Here is a 24,327-nt window from a genome sequence, read left to right on the forward strand (position 1 = left end):
TATATTATTCACATGTGACTAATGCTGCATTTATATTTTTCACATGTGAATAATGCTGTATAATAGACTGAATTTATATTATTCACATGTGTATAATACTATATAATCGACTGTATTTATATTATTCACATGTGAATGATGCTGTATAATAGACTGCATTTATATTATTCAAATGTGAATAATGCTGTATTTATATTACTCACATGTCAATATTGCTGTATTTATATTATTCACATGTGAATATTTGCTGTATAATAGACTGTATTTATACTATTCACATGTGAATAATGCTGTATTTATACAATTCACATGTGAATAATGCTGTATAATAAACTGTATTTTTATTATTCACATGTAAAAAATACACAAGTGTTTATTGTCTTTTGTTAGCAAACTGTGGTGCCGGATTTCCCCCAGGGATCAATAAAGTACTTTCTATTCTATTCTAATCATTGGATATTTTACTATATCACTATTACAGTTGGAAGAGAATTCATATGGCCCCATTAGTCGCGGTTTCCCCGACACATGGAACGTGACGAATTAAGGGGGTGCACCTTCCACTTTAGCTGCGACAACCCCAACTTTGAACATCACATCAGTTGCTATATAATGTGGCGCTTTCCATCATTTTCAGCAGATCTCAAGCGAGATCCACCCAGGAATGGGACCGTATGAATCCCTTCCCTACTTTAATATACTATTCATAATAATTAATCCACAACACTTCAATGCTCATGAATTTAATGTATTCTTCAATAATTATATATTATCATCATCTTTCTTTATGCCTAATGGCCATTTATTTAATATTGGATTGATAAATTCATGATCAATCAAGCTCCACAATGCAACTTTAATTAGCGCCTACCCACAATGCACTGTAAATGTCTGAAAGTGTGTGCTGCTTTAACAGAGCCAGCATGTCAGACAAATGTCGACCAACCAAATGTTGTCCTCCGGCCTCCAGCCGCCATCCGCCCACAGGAAACAAACTGGACCGCCTTGAGGACATCGCCGTACCGTACGGTGCCCTGATTAGACCCTTATGAGTGTGTGTATTAGTGTTAGTGAGTGTGTGTGTTTGATGTAAGGTCGACACAAGCAGTTCTTCTGCTGTGATATCGCCTAAATTTCACCCAGACCACTTTTGTAGTGGCGCCTTTCCTCCTGCTTCACGCCACCTCCCTCTCTCTGACACCAGCAGAGACCTGCACACATACAAGAGTCCAATCAACTCATCAATTCATTCAATTGTTTTTCATTTGGGCATCGGTTCATGTAAACCAGGGGTCGGCAACCTTTACCACTCAAAGAGCCATTTTGACCCGTTTCGCAAAATAAAGAAAACAATGGGAGCCACAAAACTCTTTTGAAATTTTAAATGTAACACTGTTTTTTTTGCTTTGTGCTATGTATAAACCAGGGGTCTCAGATACGCAGCCTGCACCTTAATATGCAAATTTAATGTTAGTGCGGCCCGCGAGTTTTATATGAATGCTGCTTGCCGACCCTCCCAATTTTTCCGTCAGACTCCCGAAGGTCAGAGTAACTATTCTCGCGAATGTCTGCTGATTGTCACCCAAACAACAATAAGGGCGGGCCATAATAACCGTGCCTTTAGCGCACTCTACGTACTGTAAAATCAGCTTGCCAGCCCAGCCCTATGTTATATATGGGTTCTGCAGACACACGGGAGTGACTGCAAGGCATACTTGCTCAACAGCCATACAGGTTACACTGAGGGTTGTGATATGAACAACTTTAACACTCTTACTACGACATCCTCGGTAGGCCCACATAAGGGCAAGGAAAACTCACACCCAATGGGACGTCGGTTACAGATGACTATGAGAACCTTGGAGAGGACGAAAGCAATGGATGTCGAGCGGGTCTAACATGATACTGTGAAAGTTCAATCTATAATGGATCCAACACAGTCGCGAAATCTAATCCAAAGCGGATCCAACGTGAGTTTTCCTTGCCCTTATGTGGGCCTACCGAGGATGTTGTAGTGGTTTGTGTTGTGGTTTGTGCAGCCCTTTGAGACACTAGTGATTTATATAAGTAAAAATTGATTGATTGATTGATTGATTACTAACCGTGCGTCGGTTGAGGTGGGCAAGGTTTAGTGCTAGCTGGGGTGTATAATGTAGCCCAGAAGAGTTAGGGGTACATGGGATTCTGGGTATTTGTTCTGTCGTGTTTATGTTGTGTTACGGTGCGGATGTTCTCGGGGCGGTATAGCTCGGTTGGTAGAGCGGCCGTGCCAGCAACTTGAGGGTTGCAGGTTCGATCCCCGCTTCCGCCATCCTAGTCACTGCCGTTGTGTCCTCGAGCAAGACACTTTACCCTCCTGCTCCCAGTGCCACCCACACTGGTTTAAATGTAACTTAGGTATTGGGTTTCGCTATGTAAAGCGCTTTGAGTCACTAGAGAAAAGCGCGATATAAAAATAATTCAATTCAATTCAATTCTCCCGAAATGTGTTTGTCATTCTTGTTTGGTGTGGTTTCGCAGTGTGGCGCATATTAGTAAGAGTGTTGAAGTTGTTTATATCACAACCCTCAGTGTAACCTGCATGGCTGTTGACCAAGTATGGCTTGCAGTCACTAACGAGTGTCGGCACGCAGATTGCATGGTGCTAAAGCGGGCTCGACGACATCCTTTAAAGCAGTGGTTCCCAACCTTTTTTCAGTCATGTACCCCCTGTGAATTTTTTTTTTAATTCAAGTACCCCCTAATCAGAACAAAGCATTTTTGATTGAAAAAAAGAGATAAATAAGTAAAATACAGCATTATGTCGTCAGTTTCAGTGCAAAAAATAGCTCATTTGTAGTGGAAAAAAAAGATATAAAAATAACTAAAAACTTGTTGAAAAATAAAGAAGTGATTCATTTATAAATAAAGATTTCTACACATAGAAGTGATCATCAACTTAAAGTGCCCTCTTTGGGGATTGTAATAGAGATCCATCCGGATTCATGAACTTAATTCTAAACATTTCTTCGCAAAAAAATTAAATCTTTAACATCAATATTTATGGAACATATCCACAGAAAATCTAGCTGTCAACACTGAATATTGCATTGTTGCATTTCTTTTCACAGTTTATGAACTTACAATCATATTTTGTTGAAGCATTATTCAATAAATATATTTATAAAGGATTTTTGAATTGTTGCCATTTTTAGAATATTTAAAAAAAATCTCACGTACCCCTTGGCATACCTTCAAGTACCCCCAGGGGTACGCGTACCCCCATTTGAGAACCACTGTTTTAAAGGACGTTAAAGGCATAGCTCTCACGGCACGCCCTCAATAATGTTGTCCGGGTGTAAATTGGATAGTCCCGGTAAAATCGGGGGGTCGCAAAATAAACAGCTGAGCCACATCAGAAGGATCAAAGAGCCGCATGCGGCTCTGGAGCCGCGGGTTGCCGACCCCTGACGTAAACAGTACACTACAGATAAATACTTGTAAATAAAAGTATCGGTTGGCATTTCCTGACCAAAAAGGTAAAGCCTGAAGCTAAAAGCTTTTCCACATTCACTTTGTACATGTCCAATAGAGAAAAGAAAATAAAAAACAAAAAACAAAACAAGAAATCGATCTTCAGGACACACCTTCTCTTCATTCAATGTGTTTTCTTTATTTTCCATGACTATTTACAGTGTAGATCAGGGGTCACCAACACGGTGCCCACGGGCACCAGGTAGCCCGTAAGGACCAGACGAGTCGCCCGCTGGCCTGGTTTAAAAATAGCTCAAATAGCAACACTTACCAGTGAGCTGCCTCTATTTTTTTAATTGTATTTATTTACTAGCAAGCTGGTCTCGCTTTGCTCGACATTTTTAATTCTAAGAGGGACAAAACTTAAATAGAATTTGAAAATCCAAGAAAATATTTTAAAGACTTGGTCTTCACTTGTTTAAATAAATTCATTCCTTTTTTTCCTTAGCTCCTTATAACTTTCCAAAAGACAATTTTAGAGAAAAAAATACAAACTTAAAAATGATTTTAGGATTTTTAAACAAAATCAATGTTCAAGTAATTTCTATATTTTTATTGTAATGAATAATAAATACATTTTGATTTAATTCTTCATTTTAGCTTCTGTTTTTTTTACGAAGAATATCTGTGAAATATTTCTTCAAACTTATTCTGATTAAAATTCAAAAAAAATATTCTGGCAAATCAATCTTTGTTATATATTATAACAAAGTGCAGATTGGATTTTAACCTATTTAAAACAAGTCATCAAAATTCTAAAATTAATCTTAATCAGGAAAAATTACCAATGATGTTCCATAAATTCTTTTTTTAATTTTTTCAAAAAGATTCGAATCAGCTAGTTTTTCTCTTCATTTTTTTCAGTTGAATTTTGAATTTTAAAGAGTCAAAATTGAAGATAAACTTTCATTTTTTTCGTGTTTTCTCCTCTTTTAAACCGTGTTTTTTTTCATCATTTATTCTCTGCAAAAAAACTTCCGTAAAAGAAAAAAAAAATGTACGACGGAATGACAGACAGAAATACCCTTTTTTAAAAAATATATATATAGATTCATTTATTAAAGGTAAATTGAGCAAATTGGCTATTTCTGGCAATTTATTTAAGTGTGTATCAAACTGGTAGCCCTCCGCATTAATCAGTACCCAAGAAGTAGCTCTTGGTTTCAAAAAGGTTGGTGACCCCTGGTGTAGATTGTCACCAAAGGCATCAAAACTATGACACCTGGGAAGTGAAAACCATTTCAGGTGACTACCTTTTGAAGCTCATCGAGAGAATGCCAAGAGTGTGCGAAAAAGTAAACAGAGCAAAATATAAAACATGTTTTCATTTATTTCACCTTTTTTTGTGAAGTACATAACTCCACATGTGTTCATTCACAGCTTTGTGACAATCTACAATGTAAATAGTCATGAAAATAAAGAAAACCCAATGAATGAGAAGATGTGTCCAAACTTTTGGTCTGTATTATATTTGTCTGTGAATATATATATATATATATATATATATATATATATATATATATATATATATATATATATATATATATATATATATATATATATATATATATATATATATATATATATATGTAGGTGTGGGAAAAATCACAAGACTACTTCATCTCTACAGAACTGTTTCATGAGGGGTTTACTCAATCATCAGGAGATTTTAATGGAAGCATTCACCACATACAATGGTTTATATAGGGCACAGAGTGGGTGGGTACAGGCAGGCGTAGGGGCGTGGTGATTGGCTCATGTGTTACCTAGGAGGTGTTTCCGTCTGTGGCGGCATGTTGAAATGATTTCACTGCGCTTGTTGAGGGATGATAGATCTGGATGATATATAATAAACAGTTTCTCTTTTAAGCATAGGTTGCATCTTTTATTACTACTGTTGTAAGGTGTGCTGGATGCAAGAATTTGCCATGTTATTGAATATTCAACATTATTGTCTTTGAGGTTCCAAATGTGCTTGCTGAGTTCTGTAGAATTCCGCAATGTTTGGTTTCTAAAGGAGGCCTTGGGATTATTCCATCTGGTTTTAAACGCTCCTTCGGTTAATCCTACGTACGTGTCGGATGTGCTAATGTCCTTGCGTGTTACCTTTGCTTGGTAAACGACTGATGTTTGTAAGCACCCCCCGTTGAGAGGGCAATCAGGTTTCTTGTGACAGTTACATTCCTTATTGGTTTCAGAGTCGTTTAGTCTGGGGGTAGGCAGTCCTTTTGCAATTGCGTTGTTGTGGTTTGAAATGATTTGTTGTATGTTATTCATACAGCTGTAGCTCAATTTAATGTTGTTCTTGTTGAATATTTTTCTTAGGGTGTTGCCTTTGGGGAAGTGTTTGTCGATCAGAGTGAGGAACTTGTGGCCGATATTGGTTGAGACGTTTTTGCTGAATGGGGGGTTGTACCAGATGATGTTGTTTCGTTTAATGCTCTTTTTTGGTTGGTTTCCTGGCGTGGGTTCATAGGTGAGGGTGAAGTTGTAGCTGCTTTCATCAAGTGCTTTTTGGTACGGGGGGGTTGTTTGGTCGAATTCAGCTTTGCTAGACGACAGCATCGATAGCCTTTTATTAATTCCGTTAGGTATTCTTTTTGTGGTGGTTGGTGGGTGGTTGCTGTCATGGTGCACGTATTGGAGTGTTGTGTTGGGTTTCGTGAATGGTTGGTAGCTGTTATTTCTCAGGTTGAAAGTGACGTCGAGGAAGTTGACGGTTTGCTTTTTGGCTTCAATCGTGATCCGTAGGCCGTTCTCTTTGAAGATTTGGCATATGCGCTTCTTGGAATTCTCGCTGCTCCTTGGCGAGGCGCGGCACACTGCCAGTCCGTCATCACGGTAAATACCAAGGTTCAGGTTGAGGCTAGCAAGCTGGGAGAGGAGGAAATTCCCAACGAGTTCACACGTTTCTGCTCCGTCAAAACTCCCCATAGTAACGTCAAATGTTGAATTGGTGTACTGTCGCGGATGAGTATGTTTCCGCCATAGACGGAAACACCTCCTAGGTAACACATGAGCCAATAACCACACCCGTATGTATATATATGTATGTATGTATGTATATATGTACGTATGTATATATATGTACTTATGTATGTATGTATATATATACGTATGTATATATATGTACGTATGTATGTATGTATGTATATATATATATACGTATGTATGTATATATATATATATATATATATATATATATATATAAAAAGAAGGTAGTAATGTATAGATATATAAGCATGATACTATCATGTTCCACGTCTATTGATCGTACATCAGTAGTATGAGTGAGCGGAAAACAATTCAGTAGTGTGTATGAGAGTGTTTCAGTAGTATGTTTGAGAGGAAAACATTTCAGTAGTGTAAATGAGGGTTTCAGTAGTGTGTATGAGAGTGTTTCAGTAGTATGTGTGAGAGGAAAACATTCCAGTCGTGTGTTTGAGAGGAAAACGTTTCAGTAGTTATGTATGAAAGTGTTTCAGTGTCAAGCTTGGACATGGATTGTGTGTGCTCCTTCGACGCAGCGGGATTACAGGACGAGCCAGGCGTGAATTCAGGTACATGATGTTTTATTTGGAATTCTAAATACAAAAATAAACAAACTAAGGGCGCACACAAGGAGGTATAAAACTTGGCTACAAAATATAAACAGGAAACAAAAACACTTGCTCGATTGGCATGAATGAACTAAGAACAGAAACAGCACGATGGCATGACTATAAACAACTAAAACAAAACACTTACTGTGACAACAAAAACGGGAGGCAAGAATAGCAAGGTGCGTGGCAGGTGATCGTGGGCATGGAGAATGAGCAGCGAGGTCGTAGATAACAATGAAAGTTAGAACGACATGGGTAATGAAAGTTGATGTTCCCAGACTGATGGACAGAAAGAAATTGACTTAAATAGTGGCTGTGAATAATTAGGAGCAGGTGCGGGACTGAGGGCATGGGCGTGAGTAGGAGGGCAAGGTGAAAAGCAATGAGTTGTCATGGTAACAAACACAAACCAGGAAGGGAAAAAACAGAACAAGAGTCCAGAACACAAAACAAAACATGATCAAACATGAAATCAGATTTACAAACGTGACATTCAGTAGTGTGAATGAGGGTTTCAGTAGTGTGTATGAGAGTGTTTCAGTAGTGTATGTGAGAGGAAAACATTTCAGTCGTGTGTATGAGTGTTTCAGTAGAGTGTGTGTGTGTGAGGAGATTTTTTATTGCTCCAATACTGTGCAGACTAGCAGTGAATTGCTCAATTGGTTACACGCTCTCTCATGTTTTTGACGATTTATTTTTTTATTTCAATGAACATCATCAACTTCTTCCTGTCAGTATTGCCTTTGAAACCCACTTTTTTCCATCCCAAAGCCAGATGTTTTGGTCAGAACTTACGGTGTTCATCATGACATTTGGCACACCAACTAACTCGGGTAACTAAATGTTTGACTTGCAACTGAAAGCGTAACAATTAGCCGAGTGGAAGCTCTTATCTCCAAACACTCTTGAATTGAGGTAGTTGAAGCACATGACATTGACTACGATCATTGTTCTTTGTGGATTTACAGTATTTGAGAGCAAGAGTCTTTACTCACAGAGACGTCGTTGAAACCGGCGGCCATCGGGTGGTTTTGTGCAGGGGGGATTCTGACGTGGTTCTCCTGACGTGGACATCATCATGAATCAGAACATGTCAGTATCCTGATGATGATTAGATGTAGGGCTGTACGGTATACTAGTACTAGTGTAGTACCGCGATACTGATGAACCAGGTTCGGTACTATACCGAATCTAAAAAGTACCAGTCCCCCACGACGTTGCTGGTTTTACGAGAAGAGGAGCATGTTCGGCAGCGCGCACACACAGAGTACTTAAAAGCAGACACAGTGTGTAAACGGGAAAGGGAGAACGGACGCATTTTGGCTTAAAAACTAAAGATAAAGGTGAAGTTGTAACACTTAAATGTCCATCTGCAATCGGCAGTGTTTTATCATCTTCTAAATCACTAATCCTCGCCTCCATGGCGACAAATAAAGTAAGTTTGTTACAAGTACCATTATCACTGGAGGACGAGGAAAAGTTAAACATGCTTCGCTCCACACCATAGGAGGATACAATAGCTCACCGGCGTCACAATGTAAACAAATGCCATGGGTGGAGCTACACCTGACATCCACTGTAATGATATCAAGTACAGGAGCGTATTTAGTCGATACAACTACGATTACACCGATATTTTTCAGCATCACAAAATCTTTTTTCTTTTTAAATTCACATTATGTTTATAAACTTAGGAAATATGTCCCTGAAATTAAATTACTCAGTGGCCCATCGGGAGGTTGTGGGTTTGAATCCAGGCCGAGTCATACCAAAGACTATAAAAATGGGAACCATTACGCCCCTGCTTGGCACTCAGCATCAAGGGTTGGAATTGGGGGTTAGATCACCAAAAACTATTCCTGGGCGTGGCCACTGCTGCTGCTCACTGCTCCCCTCACCTCACCTCCCAGGGGGTGATCAAGGGTGATGGGTCAAGAGGACAAATTTCACCACATCTAGTGTGTGTGTGACAATCATTAGTACTTTAACTTTAACTTAAATTATGACCAATGTATGATCCTGTAACTACTTGGTATCGGATCTACACCTGACATCCACTGTAATGATACCAAGTACAGGAGCGTATCTAGTTGATATGGTTACATTTTTTTTTTTTTAGCATCACAAAATCTTCTTTTGTTTATAAACTTAGGATATATGTTCCTGGACATTTGAGGACTTTGAATGTATGATCCTGTAACTACTTAGTATCGGATTGATACCCAAATGTGTGGTATCATCCAAAACTAATGTAGGGCATCCAAACAAGAGAAGATTAAGTGATTATTACATTTTAAAAGAAGTGGAGATAGAACATTTTAAAGCAGAAAATAAGCAGATATTAACAGTAAATGAACAATTGAATTAATAATCATTTTTTACAGTTTGTCCTTTATAATGTGTACAAAATATTTGGTGTATAAATGACAATATGTTACTGCATACGTCAGCAGACTAATTAGGAGCCTTTTTTTGTTTAATTACTACTAAAAGACAAGTTGTTTACTATTTTATTTAAGGACAAACTTGCAATAATAAACATATGTTTAATGTACTATAAGATTTTTTGTTATAATAAAGCCAATAAGGCCATTTTTTTTGGTACCGGTACCAAAATATTGGTATAGGGACAACCCCATTTAGATGTAATGATTTGGACATTATAGGGACATGAACTTACTGTGACGCTGGGCTCGTAGGTGTCGTTACTGAAACCGTCGACAGCTGACGGGTTGGTCAAAAGCCTGGCCCTCCTCTGAATTTTCAGGTAGAAAATAAAGAGCCCTATCAGAGTGCCAATCAACAGCAGGACCACCAGGACCGAGGCTGCGATCCCGCCTGCATTGTCAGGCTTCCTCGGCGCTGCAGGGGAAACAAAACACATTTGATATTGTTCATCGCATTTTGGAAGCTTAACACATTCCAGTTCTTGCAGGACCTTCACTGTACCAGACAGTATTTCAATCTATACTGAAGAAAAATGTGAACACAAAACCTTTCTTTTTGCTGCCATTTTCCATTAAACTTTATACTATTTACCGTATTTTCCAGACTATAAAGCGCACTTAAAATCCTTTCATTTCATCAAAACTCGCCTAATAACCTGGTGCGCCTAATGTATGGAATAATTTTGGTTGTGCTTACTGACTTTGAAGCTGTGTTATTTGGTACATGGTATAATGATAAGGGTGACCAGTAGATGGCAGTCACACATAAGAGATACGTGTAGACTGCAATATGACTACAGTAAACAACACCAACATTTTATATGTTCCTTTGAAAATATATAACATTACACACGACACTCAAAAATGTAAACAAATGTTTTAGTAGGACTTTGGTAAGCTGTGAAGCCGCACCACTTGATGGAAGTACTTTCTATTCTATTCTATTGTACTGTGCTTCAACATAGGAGTATTATTATGGTGTGCGTACAAGGTAAGACACATTATCTGGTGTTTTTTTTCACAATATTATGCAAAATAAATTTTTTTTTACCCTTGGTACCTGCTGATCAGTATTTGGGCTCTGCATAAGTCCTGAAAATTTGGACGCATCTGCCTTTCTAGTTCGTAGACAATCAGCTTCTTCTTTTTCTCTATCTTCTTGTTATGTGACATTCATCCTCCACTGTTGCCATTTCTAATATAAAGTAGTGTAAAGTTCTTACTTATATTTGTCAGCGAACTCGCCATGAAAGCGCTAAAACAAACCGGTGTAGTGAGTATACATTATTCACCCGAGGAACTTTAGTTATTAGAGGGTTCCAGTCGGACGGTTTTTCACGGGACACATTTCCGGCGTTGTTGCTGCACTAGTGAGCCACGGATGAGGAGATGCTGCTCCATTATTGATTGAAGTAAAGTCTGAATGTCATTAAAACAGTTAGCGCCATCTTTTCACATTTCTTCCACTCCCGTCCTTGCACGCTACACCGCTACAAAAAAGAGAAGACGCTGTCGAAGGTGAGCAACGTAAATAAGACCCGCCCACATGACCTGAAGCGACTGTCAGAAAGATACTTGAAGATGATGTGTAAAACATCATCCATGCAACATTTTGACCAAAGAACCACCATTACATGTTATGTAGACCACAAGAAAGTATTTTACATTTACAAAAAAATAATAAAACCTTTTGTATGAAAATAGACCTGAGTAGACCTGCTCATCGGCAGTGCGCCTTAGAGTTTGATGCGCGCCCTATGGTCCGGAGAATATGGTATAGAAAAGACCTATTCCTCTCAAATATTGTTCACAAATCTGTCTAAATCTGTGTTAGTGAGCATTTCTTCTTTGCCAAGATAATCCACCCCACAATGCAAATACTGAAATCTAAGTAAGATGAAATCTCTCAAATAAGGCTGGTATTTGCTTAATTTCTCTCTAATAAGATAATTCTTCTCACTAAGCAAATTTTATGTTAGAATAATTTACTTGTTTTAAGGGTTTTGGTCCTAAATAATCTCAGTAAAATATTACAGCTTGTGGCTGATATTGTATGACCTATATTGAGTAAAACTGTCTATCTCATAATTAAAACAGATGACAGCCAAATGGACTTTGCTGTTTTATTTTCAATGAAACAATAGAAAATATGTACTCATATAGTAGTACAGTTATTAGTGAGAATATACTTATTTTAAGGTATTTTTGGGTTCATTGAGGTTAGCTAATTTTACTTGTTTTGGAAAGTCTTGACGAGTCAAATTTTCTTGTTCTATTGGCAGATAATTTTGCTTAGTTCAGGGGTGTCCAAACTTTTCCCACAGAGGGCCGCACCCGGAAAAATTTAAGCACGCGGGGGCCAGTTTGATATTTTTCATTTTGAAACCATAACAAAATATATGGATTTTTTTTTTTTTTAATCCTTAGGGCTCCTGGGGAGCATAGAGGGCCTCAGTCACTAAAATGTTAAAAATAAGTGAAATTATTATTATATTTTCCATTTAATGCTTACAGTAAATCTCTATATCAACTTGAGGTTGATATAAATTAAAACATAATAAGGTTTTATGTCTTTTCTGTCAAAGACAACTTTCTTTTTTATAGTAAAACTGAAATATGCAGTGTTTAGATGGATAGATTTTACCATGAATTGATTAACGTGGACCCCGACTTAAACAAGTTGAAAATCTTATTCGGGTGTTACCATTTAGTGGTCAATTGTACGGTGCGGCGTCTTCAGTAATGCGGACATTGTACCGATCCGTTGTGGTGAAGAAGGAGCTGAGCCGGAAGGCAAAGCTCTCAATTTACCGGTCGATCTACGTTCCCATCCTCACCTATGGTCATAAGCTTTGGGTCATGACCGAAAGGATAAGATCACGGGTACAAGCGGCCGAAATGAGTTTCCTCCGCCGTGTGGCGGGGCTCTCCCTTAGAGATAGGGTGAGAAGCTCTGCCATCCGGGAGGAAATCAAAGTAAAGCCGCTGCTCCTTCACATCGAGAGGAGCCAGATGAGGTGGTTCGGGCATCTGGTCAGGATGCCACCCGAACGCCTCCCGAGAGAGGTGTTTAGGGCACGTCCAAACGGTAGGAGGCCACGGGGAAGACCCAGGACACGTTGGGAAGACTATGTCTCCCGGCTGGCCTGGGAACGCCTTGGGATCCCCCGGGAAGAGCTAGACGAAGTGGCTGGGGAGAGGGAAGTCTGGCTTTCCCTGCTTAGGCTGTTGCCCCCGCGACCCGACCTCGGATAAGCGGAAGATGATGGATGGATGGATGTACTGAACTGTGCAATCTACTAATAAAAGTATCAATCAATCAATCAAGATAGATAGATAGATAGATAGATAGATAGATAGATAGATAGTACTTTATTGATTCATTCAGGAGAGTTCTTTTATTTAGTAATTAAAGCCCTCAAAGATCAATCAATCAATCAATCAATGTTTACTTATATAGCCCTAAATCACTAGTGTCTCAAAGGGCTGCACAAACCACTACGACATCCTCGGTAGGCCCAATAATGCAGGACACCATTGAGTTTAATTATTTAATATTTTTGAGTAATCACAGTGAAAAATTACATAAAATCTTCTAAATATATTTGAGATCCGAAAGGTTCCCCATTCATAAAGTGATGCATTTTTATTCTTTTTTTTAATGACTTTTAACACTTCAATTTCAAGATCAACTTCCGATATATCTGTCAATTTTAAGTTTGAACTATTATTTTGTTTGTTTTATGCACTTTTGTCAAAACTTTGATATTTTTATATGGCAACCACACAACATATGCAATATTTTTTCCACAAAAAACATTTTAAAGTGATAATTTTGAAGTAATAATTCATTATAACAGATTTTTTTTGTCTTTTTTTTTTTTGGAGCAATGGAAAAAAAAGAAAAGAAAGACAAAAGGAAAACAAAAATTCCCTGCATGGCAGCTTTGAGTCAACATTGCCACTTTTTGACATTAGATTTCACCTCATTCCACTTTTTTTTTAATGTTTTTTTTAATTTTTGCAATACTATCAATTTTGCAATCTTTGCAGAATGTGTGGCGGGCCGCAAATGGCTCCCGGGACACCCCTGCTTAGTTCAAGTAAAATACCCCTCATTTTTGTATTTATCTTTCTTGTTTTTGAACACTGACTTATTGCAGTGCACCTCATGGGTGTGACAAATCAAGATGCAGGACTATTGCACAGGTGTGGCTGCCCACAATAAAAGGCCACTTTTGGCACAATCCCATTTTCCTTCGCTACAAAAAAATCACATGCAATGTTGCTTTTCGTGCTTTGAAACATGCTAAATATTTGCCCTCCCTTACTTGTCTGGACGTCAGTGACTTTTTTGGCACAGTCGATCCCGACGGTGTACTCAATGTCATCCAGAGCCAGGACCGCGGAAACACCTTTGATTCCCTCCAAGACAATCTGGCGACAAAAAGCAGCATCTTTAATATTCGGTGTCATGTGTTTGTTGTCTGTGTTGCCGGTGAGGATCTCACTTGGTACTCGTCCGTGGAAATGATGTTAATGTCCACACGTCCCCACGGCCCTCCAAGCTCTTTCACCTCCAGCAGCTCCTTGAGAAGACCTTTGGACAATGTCCAGACCTTCAGCTGGCTGTCGGCTGCAAGAAGAAGTACAACGATTCATTTAATAAATCAGGACACGACAAAACAAAAAAGCCCTACCTCTATCATTTACTGTTTCACTACTTTTTGCTATTTTCTCACAAAGGTGAGAAAATAGCCTATTTTTTAATCAGTCGGCATCCTAGTGACAGTAGACTTTGTACAGTAAGTGATGTGTTTTTGCTATTCCCACACAGGGAAAGGCCTGACAGGTGGTTTTGCCTAATTTTTCTCAGTCGGCATCCTAGTGACAGCAGACTTTGTACAGTAAGTGATGTGTTTTTGCTATTCTCTCACAACGAAGGGCCCGACAGGTGGTTTTGCCCAATTTTTCTCAGTCGGTATCCTAGTGACAGCAGACTTTGTACAGTAAGTGATGCATTTTTTCTATTTCCTCACAAGGAAGGGCCCGGCAGGTGGCTTTACGTAATTTTTCTCAGTCAGCATCCTAGTGACAGCAGACTTTGTACAGTAGGTGATGTGTTTTTGCTATTCTCTCACAAGGAAGGCCCTGAAAGGTGGTTTTGCCTGATTTTTCTCAGTCGGCATCGTAGTCACAGAAGACTTTGTACAGTAAGTGATGTGTTTTTGCTATTCCCTCACAAGGAAGGGCCCGAGAGGTGGTTTTGCCTAATTTTTCTCAGTCGGCATCCTAGTGACAGCAGATTTTGTACAGTAGGTGATGTGTTTTTGCTATTCTCTCACAAGGAAGGTCCTGACAGGTGGTTTTGCCTGATTTTTCTCAGTTGGCATCGTAGTCACAGCAGACTTTGTACAGTAAGTGATGTATTTTTGCTATTCCCCCACAAAGAAGGGCCCAAAAGGTGTTTTTTTGTTGCGCAGACGTCAGTGTTTTTTTTTTCCAATAATTGTAACCCTGACAAAGACCAAAAATAAATGTCCACTCCAGATGACATTGGCCTTTCTGTGACACTATCTCTATCCTCTGAAAACACTAACTATTTGAAGCCTCACAATGGCGACGTACTGTTGATTAATTATTAGGCGTCGTCCTGAAAATCCTTACATGAGTACGGTTTGTAGGCCCAGAATTTCAGGCAAGTGCCTTTAGTCGGGGGCAGGTGCGGGGCTGAGCAGCTGAGCATTCTGATAGACTGCTGTCCGGTTGCTACTTGACAGGAACAGGAAGTGACCTGGGAAAAGGGGAGTGGAAGATAGTTATTGTGGAACCAAAACTGTAAATAAATATACATTTTTTGGTTTCATGAGAAGATGAAACCTCTTATAACCAATGCTGAGCAGAGGCGGGTCGTGCGTTTCCCACCTACGCCTTCAGTGATGTCCTACTTCAATGATTACCTCTCAAAATACCATAATTTATCTCACCACATGACCATTGCTGGAGAAATATTATACAGCAGGGGTGCCCACACTTTTTCTGCAGGCAAGCTACTTTTCAATTGACCAACTCGAGGGGATCTACCTCATTTATATATATCATTTATATTTATTTATTTATGAAAGACACATTTTTGTAAACAAGTTAAATGTGTTTAATGATAATACAAGCATGTGTAACACATTTGGATGTCTTTCTTTCACAAAGACAAGAATATAAGTTGGTGTATTACCTGATTCTGATGACTTGCATTGATTGGAATCAGACAGTAATGATGATAACGCCCACATTTTCAAATGGAGGACAAAAAAAGTTGTCCTTTCTGTACAATACCACATGAAAGTGGTTGGTTTTTGGCATCTAATTCATCCAGCTTCCATACACTTTACAAGAAAAACATTGCCGGCAAATTCCGTAGCTTGCTTGATTGACATTCACGGCACCCGAGGGTCTTGTGAGATGACGCTGGCTGCTGCCAGTTCATTATTATGAAAAAATGACAGAGAGGAAGGCGAGAAACACTTTTTATTTCAACAGACTTTCGCGCCATCCCTTCCGTCAAAACTCTAAAGGCCGACTGCACATTTCCTATCTTCACAATAAAAGCCCTGCTTCATGCTGCCTGCGCTAACAAAATAAGAGTCTCGGAAAGCTGGCGTGCACAAGTGTGGCGCAGTGGGAGAGTGGCCGTGCGCAACCCGAGGGTCACTGGTTCAAATCCCACCTAGTACCAACCTCGTCACGTCCGTTGTGTCCTGAGCAAGACACTTCACCCTTGCTCCTGATGGGTGCTGGTTGGCGCCTTGCATGGCAGCTCCCTCCATCAGTGTGTGAATGTGTGTCTGAATGTGGAAGTAGTGTCAAAGCGCTTTGAGTACCTTGAAGGTAGAAAAGCGCTATACAAGTACAACCCATTTATTTATATGTGCACGCCAGCTTTCTGAGGGATCGCTTGTGCACGCCAGTTTTCCGAGACTCTGTATTTAGTTAGTGCAGGCAGCATGAAGCAGGGCTTTTATTGTGAAGATAGGAAATGTGCAGTCGGCCTTTAGAGTTTTGACGGAAGGTACGGCGCGAGAGTCTGTTGAAATAAAAAGTGTTTCTCGCCTTCCTCTCGGTCATTTTTCATAATAATGATCTTGCAGCAGCCAGCGTCATCTCACAAGACCCTCCGGTACCGCGAATGTCATTTAAGTGATGTCTTGGTGAAGATTGATGATCACTAATTTTTAGGTCTATTTTTTTTAAAAAGCCTGGCTGGAGATCAAATGACACACCCCCCGCGGTCGACTGGTAGCTCGCGATCGACGTAATGGGTACCCCTGCTATACAGGAACACATTTACGCACTACTGTGCATTGAATCACCTTAACAGTGTAAAAAAAAAGGTTATTATCTGGCACATTTAAAAATCAATAAACCCGCATCAGTGATTAAAACACATCCTATGTGGTACTATCAAAATAAAAATAGCAAAAAACATATTAAACGTAAAAAAATTAATTAAACTCACAATATGTAGCACCCATTTGACGCCGTATAAGCCAGTGGTACCGCTCGTAATCGGCTGATTCAAGTGGAAATGGCGGGCATTTCCCCATTTAATAGCCGACATGGTCTCACAAGATGTAGTTTCTCTTTAAAGATCCTTCTTGAAAATGGCTTTGCAAATATACAGTGGGGCAAAAAAGTATTTAGTCAGCCACCGATTGTGCAAGTTCTCCCACTTAAAATGATGACAAAGGTCTGTAATTTTCATCATAGGTACACTTCACTCAGAGACAGAACGTGAAAAAAAAATCCAGAAATTCACATTGTAGGAATTTTAAAGAATTTATTTGTAAATTATGGTGGAAAATAAGTATTTGGTCAACCATTCAAAGCTCTCACTGATGGAAGGAGGTTTTGGCTCAAAATCTCACGATACATGGCCCCATTCATTCTTTTCTTAACACGGATCAATCGTCCTGTCCCCTTAGCAGAAAAACAGCCCCGAAGCATGATGTTTCCACCCCCATGCTTCACAGTAGGTGTGGTGTTCTTGGGATGCAACTCAGTATTCTTCTTCCTCCAAACACGACGAGTTGAGTTTATACCAAAATGGATACATGGATGATACAGCAGAGGATTGGGAGAATGTCATGTGGTCAGATGAAACCAAAATAGAACTTTTTGGTATAAAGTGAAGTGAATTATATTTATATAGTGCTTTTCTCTAGTGACTCAAAGCGCTTTACATAGTGAAACCCAATATCTAAGTTACATTTAAACCAGTGTGGGTGGCACTGGGAGCAGGTGGGTAAAGTGTCTGGCCAAGGACACAACGGCAGCGGGAATCGAACCTGGAACCCTCAAGTTGCTGGCACGGCCACTCTACCAACCGAGCTATACCGCCCTATAAACTCAACTCGTCGTGTTTGGAGGAAGAAGAATACTGAGTGGTCCCCCAAGAGCACCATACCTACTGTGAAGCATGGGGGTGGAAACATCATGCCGTGGGTCCGTTAAAAATATGCCTGCGGGCCGCAAATGGACCCCGGGCCGCACTTTAGACACCCCTGCCTTCGGGAAGTCTTCTATTCAGCCCATTAAAACTAATAAAAAAAAACATCCAAAAAGTGCCAGCGATACTCCATTTACATTTTGGGACTTAAATATTAACCAGGTATTAATGATATTGTTATTTTAAGCGCTGTCTGTCCCTATGGTTACATCATTGAGTGGTGAGCTGCTTCCTCGTTCCTTGGAAGTTTTTAGTAGATCATAAATCATGCATCTCGTCTGAAAAGTAGAAGGACGAGGATGTAATCCAACAAGTTGGTACACTTTGACAGCCAATTTAAAACCAGAAATGGCGAGAAGGAAACGAAAAGCCGCTTGGTCCCACCCGTCTTTTCTTTGCAAAGCTTATGAGTCATTCTGCATGGAAACAGGAGAATAACCAGATTCTATCAGTCTGCATCCTAAAGACAGCAGACTTTGTACAGTAAGTGATGTGTTATTGCGTTTTGGCATTCACACTATGTTATTCTACACCACAATTAATCTAGTATTCTTCTGTGGCTTTTTTTGTCCGACTATTACTCCCAAACCATTCATCAGATTGATCCTGTTTCGAGCGTCAAAAAGTTCAGCGCTTTCAGGACATGTGGACTCATTCAAAAAACACTCCCCGATATTTCCGGTTCTACTGTAAATCATAATTTTCATGTTCTTTTGCCCTTTTTCTCTTTCGACTACTACCACATTTTTCAACTAATTTCAACCATTGAAGTGACGTGAATTATATTTATATAGCGCTTTTCTCAAAAGATTCAAAGCACTTTTGCATAGTGAAACCCAATATTTAAGTTACATTTAAAGCAGTGTGGGTGGCACTGGGAGCATAGTGGGTAAAGTGTCTTGCCCAAGGACACAACGGCAGTGACTAGGATGGCAGAAGCGGGGATCGAACCTGGAACCCACAATTAAAACATTCGTTCTGATTAGCACAATAAAACTTGGTATTTTTTTAATCCTAAAAATGACCAGTTTTTACAGTAATTAAGATTTTCCACAATATAGGACAATACAATTGGTACTCATGTTACCTTTCTCACAAATTTGTCGTGGTAAATAACAACAACATTTATTTAGTCTGAAATGAGCAAAATAGGGCTTCACGGTGGAAGAGGGGTTAGTGCGTCTGCCTCACAATACGAAGTTCCTGCAGTCCTGGGTTCAAATCCAGGCTCGGGATCTTTCTGTGTGAGTTTGCATGTTCTCCCCGTGAATGTGTGGGTTCCCTCCGGGTACTCCGGCTTCCTCCCACTTCCAAAGACATGCACCTGGGGATAGGTTGATTGGCAACACTAAATTGGCCCTAGTGTGTGAATGTGAGTGTGAATGTTGTCTGTCTATCTGTGTTGGCCCTGCGATGAGGTGGCGACTTGTCCAGGGTGTACCCCGCCTTCCGCCCGATTGTAGCTGAGATAGGCGCCAGCGCCCCCCGTGACCCCAAAAGGGAATAAGTGGTAGAAAATGGATGGATGGATGGAGCAAAGTAGCTATACTTTCACAGAAATGCATCGTGGGTAATGAACCTATTTCGACTTATCGCATTAAGAGTAAGTGATGGCATCCATCTTCGTAATTCAATAAATAGTCCTGTTTGTGGCTCATGCATTATACATTTTATTTAATTGTGCTTACATGCATGCAAACTTTATGTAAAGCTTCAAATTGGAGTAATCTTATAACAGCAAGAATCTAACATGTTATGTTGACTGGTGGATTCAAACAAGTTGTTTGCCTTGATACTGATACCTCTATGTTTCCCCTATCAACTTTAGTTATGGTTTCAACTTTGCTTTTACTGTCAGTGTTTGTGCACATTAAAGTTTAAAGGGGAACATTATCACAATTTCAAAAGGGTTAAAAACAACAAAAATCAGTTCCCAGTGGCTTGTTGTATTTTTTGAAGTTTTTTTCAAAATTTTACCGGTCTCGGAATATCCCTAAATAAAGCTTTAAAGTGCCTTATTTTCGCTCTCTGCGAAGACGCTGGCCATTTCCCTGTGACGTCACACAGTGCTGCCAATGTAAACAAACAATGGGAATACCACAGCAAGATATAGCGACACTAGCTCGGATTCAAACTCGGATTTCAGCGACTTAAGCGATTCAACAGATTACGCATGTATTGAAACAGATGGTTGGAGTATGAAAATATTGAAGAAGAAACTGAAGCTATTGAGCGAATAGCTATTGACGCTATTCATAGCCATAGCATGGCCGAATAGCTGCGTTAGCATCGCCGGTAAAATGTGCGGACCAAACGATCAGGACTTTCGCATCTTTTGACACTGGAGCAACTTAAATCCGTCGATTGGTAAGTGTTTTTTTCGCATTAAATGTGGGTGGAAGGAAACGTAATATAGTTGCAAATGCATCTACAGGTTATCCATACATCTCTGTACCATGTCTGCTTTAGCACCGCCGGTAAATAGCATGTTAGCATCGATTAGCATAGCATGTTAGCATCGATAAGCTGGCAGTCAACATCAACAAAACTCACCTTTGTGATTTCGTTGACTATCGTTGCAAATGCATTTGCAGGTTATCCATACATCTCTGTGCCATGTCTGCCTTAGCATCGCCGGTAAAATGTGGAGAAACTCCAGCACATTCAATGGGGGTCTGGCGGCAGACACTTTGGCATCTTCGGGCCAGTGGTGCAACTTGAATCCCTCCCTGTTAGTGTTGTTACACCCTCCGACAACACACCGACGAGGCATGATGTCTCCAAGGTTCCAAAAAATAGTCAAAAAAACGGAAAATAAAAGAGCTGAGACCCGGTGTTTGTAATGTGTTGAAAATGAAAAGGGCGGGTGTGTTACCTCGGCGACGTCACATTCTGACGTCATCGCTTCCAGGGCGATAAGCAGAAAGGCGTTTAATTCGCCAAAATTCACCCATTTAGAGTTCGGAAATCGGTTAAAAAAATAGATGGTCTTTTTTCTGCACCATCAAGGTATATATTGACGCTTACATAGGTCTGGTGATAATGCCATCCATCCATTTTCTACCGCTTATTCCCTTTTGGGGTCGCGGGGGGCGCTGGCGCCTATCTCAGCTACAATCGGGCTGAGATAGGCGCCAGCGCCCCCCGCGACCCCAAAAGGGAATAAGCGGTAGAAAATGGATGGATGGCATTATCAGGTAACCTATTTGACTAGAAAAAATATGTTGATATATCCCCAAAATTAGCTGAAAACATAGTATTGCTGCAGCAAATATATATACATATATATGTTTTTTTATTGTATTTTTATTTTATTTTATGTTTCTATGGATATTCCTTTTTTCATTCATGGTGATTATTTTGTTGTGTGTTAGTTTATACCATTTTATAAATTGTTTGTGTTTTATAGAATGATCCGTACTTGTATTTATTTATTTTTACCTTTTACGTATCTGTTTTTAAACTATACAGGACTTTAGAGGCAAAAGTGGCAGTTTTAAAATTGTGCTATATAGACAAAATTAAAAACCTTGATTGAACTTAGGTTTGATTACCGTATTTCCTTGAATTGCCGCCGGGCATTTAGTATGCGCCTGCCTTGAATTACTGCCGGGTCAAACTCGCTTCGCAAAATAATTAGCGCATTCTTAGTGATGTCACGAGTGACACTTCCCCTGTCATCATTTTCAAAATGGAAGAGGCTAATTTCAATCATTTGAAACCGCATAAAGGGAAGAAGATTAAGAGCTATTCAGTATGATTTAATGTCCACCCTTTTGAATACCGGTATGCTAAAAAGAACAGTAAGCAGCTATGTTTTATTAATGTACCTGTGGAGCCGACGGTCCGACAGACAGGCAGGGAACGCGGGAGCCCTGCCCAAGATGGCGGCGAGGAGACGCTGAGCGAGCGGAGAGGAGGAGCGAAAGAGCGACCTGGACTGAGGTTTTATTGAAAAATAGACAAAGTCAAACTGCTCAAGCCATGTCCTTCCTTGGTGGTCCTGGGAACCCGCAAGACGACGGCTTGAGACCGTCACAATACCGTAGTTGCGTCTGTCAAATATGAGTCATTAAATGATTCCCGCCTCCTGGTAGTAGAGGGTGCTAGTGATTTTTCTTGCGACTATTCGGCTGCAGAAGAAGTGAAATGAGTGACGTGATTGTGCTGGGACGGATAAAGTATGACGCGGCGGGGTGCACGACGGACCTTTGCTGGCTATGTAAACAACCGGGCTGAAATAAACCATGTTCCAATCCTAAATACCCAGTGTATCATTTATACAATAACACTTCATGTTGGCAGCGGTGGGATAAAGAGATCACCCACGGAGCAGAACGGGAGGGGGAGTTGTCCGAGGATAATTCTGTCGTCAGCCAAGCTAACTGATAGCAGCGGTCTGATTGCAGTTTCAATCGAAGCAGGAGGTAATAAAGGAAGATCTCCATCGAGACAGAGAGACTTTCAAAACTGAAGAAAGATAAGGAAGACTTCTATAAACAAGTTATCGATGCTTTTGATCAGAAGAAGCTGGCATGGATTTCATTTACAAGTAAAGGTAGGACCATAATAAAGTTTTTTTTATTAAATGTGACTTTCATGATGATATCCTTACGTCTCACTCAAATTTTTACTGCATGCCTTTGGCAAGTGCCGGAGTGAGAAGAGGTTTTGAAATAATTAGCGCATGCTTACTTTTACCGCATGCCTTTGGTAAGCGCAGGAGCGAGAAGAGGTTTTAAATTAATTAGCGCCCCGGCGGCAATTCAAGGAAATACGGTAGTTTTGCTCCGTAGTTCACCTTTCTCGGTTCCAAGGGTATGATCTCCTAGTGGGGTAGTGTAGTGACTTTCTGCTTCTTGACTCGTCAGTTCCCAATCCAGTTTGTCCCGTTTGCTGTTCTGAGTGTTACTCCAGCCACACAGTCCTCTTTCCAGACTGCACTTGGAACCTAAAACATGGAACAGAACCAAGGTAGAGGACATTGTGGTCTGTAGCCTAACATCTATGATGTATTTTCAATGTTTCCATTCAAACTGGAATCGAGTCAACCTGTTTGACTTGTAATGGATTATAAATGATATACTTTGATAAACCAACAAACCTTTATTTTCACATGGATGAGCAGAAAGGAAAATATCATCAATGGCGACATGAGTGTCTTCGCCTCCTCTTCCAATCACCTCAAACTGCAGCTGGAGAACAAAAGGCCAATATGTTAGTGCCCTAGAAAATAAACATACACGAGTATAGTATCTAGATACAAAAATGATCAAATCGATATTCTTTATTATCACTTAATACAAAAAGCTATGCTAACCGCTAAGCTAGAGCTCTTGATTGTAAGCAGGAGTGGGTGGATTATTACAAATATCGACAGTAACGATACCATGTTTAGTATCAGTATATGGTCGATACTACAGCAAGTGGATTGATATTTTTTATTATTCAAATATTGACAGTAACAATACAATGTGTAATTCATTTTATGGTTGATACTACAGTGATTAGATTGATATTTTTGTTATTGTTCACAGGACTTTAGGACTTTAAATCAGAGTCAATAAGTACTTTATGCTTGTGTTTACTTATTTTGCACTATTGGATTTATTTTGCTTAAATTATTGATTGTAATAAAAATACAATTATTTTTAAATTTAATTGATATCATTAAATCGCCATTCTGTGTTTTGTTTTAATAACGGTGATCAAAAATGGAATCAATGATGTTACAACAATTACCAATCAATTAGCAAGTAGATTAACAACAGTTTTGAGGAAAAAAATGACCGCTATGTGTCAGCAGCTACATTAAAAGACTTTTTAACACGTTTTGAAACCACTCATTTATGTGCCAAATAACATATGACAAACTCACATTTACATTAACGTGCAATTTACAGCAAATTAGAGAGAATATAAAGACATATATTTATGTGAATGTGTAATGTACCGTATTTTTCGGACTATAAGGTGCACTTAAAATCCTTTCATTTGCTCAAAATTCGACAGTGCGCCTTTTAACCTGGTGCGCCTTATGCACGACATGATCCCGGTTGTGCTTACTGACCTCGAAGCAATTTTATTTGGTACATGGTGTAATGATGACTGTGACCAGTAGATAGCGGTCGTACATAAGAGATATGTGTAGACTGCAATATGATGGCAGTAAACAACACCAAACCTTTATTTTTTCCATTGAGAAAATAGAACATTAAACACGGCGCTCAAAAATCTGTCAAAATGTTTTTAGTAGGACTTT

General features: G+C 39.6%; 1 protein-coding gene across 1 annotated transcript in view; it reads right to left on the reverse strand.

Annotated features, from left to right (window-relative positions):
- Positions 1-727: 727 nt before the first annotated feature.
- Positions 728-24,327, reverse strand: part of mamdc4 (MAM domain containing 4) — a 65,947-nt gene continuing 42,347 nt past the window's right edge. Inside the window, 9 exon segments of the mRNA XM_061877024.1 lie at positions 728-1,211; positions 8,111-8,176; positions 9,796-9,977; positions 13,894-13,999; positions 14,074-14,198; positions 15,230-15,290; positions 15,292-15,356; positions 22,867-23,016; positions 23,170-23,260. Of these exon segments, the coding sequence (XP_061733008.1) occupies positions 1,176-1,211; positions 8,111-8,176; positions 9,796-9,977; positions 13,894-13,999; positions 14,074-14,198; positions 15,230-15,290; positions 15,292-15,356; positions 22,867-23,016; positions 23,170-23,260 (882 nt within the window). The 3' untranslated portion in view covers positions 728-1,175.

Source organism: Nerophis ophidion, linkage group LG17, assembly GCF_033978795.1.
Source record: "Nerophis ophidion isolate RoL-2023_Sa linkage group LG17, RoL_Noph_v1.0, whole genome shotgun sequence".
NCBI lineage: Eukaryota > Metazoa > Chordata > Actinopteri > Syngnathiformes > Syngnathidae > Nerophis > Nerophis ophidion.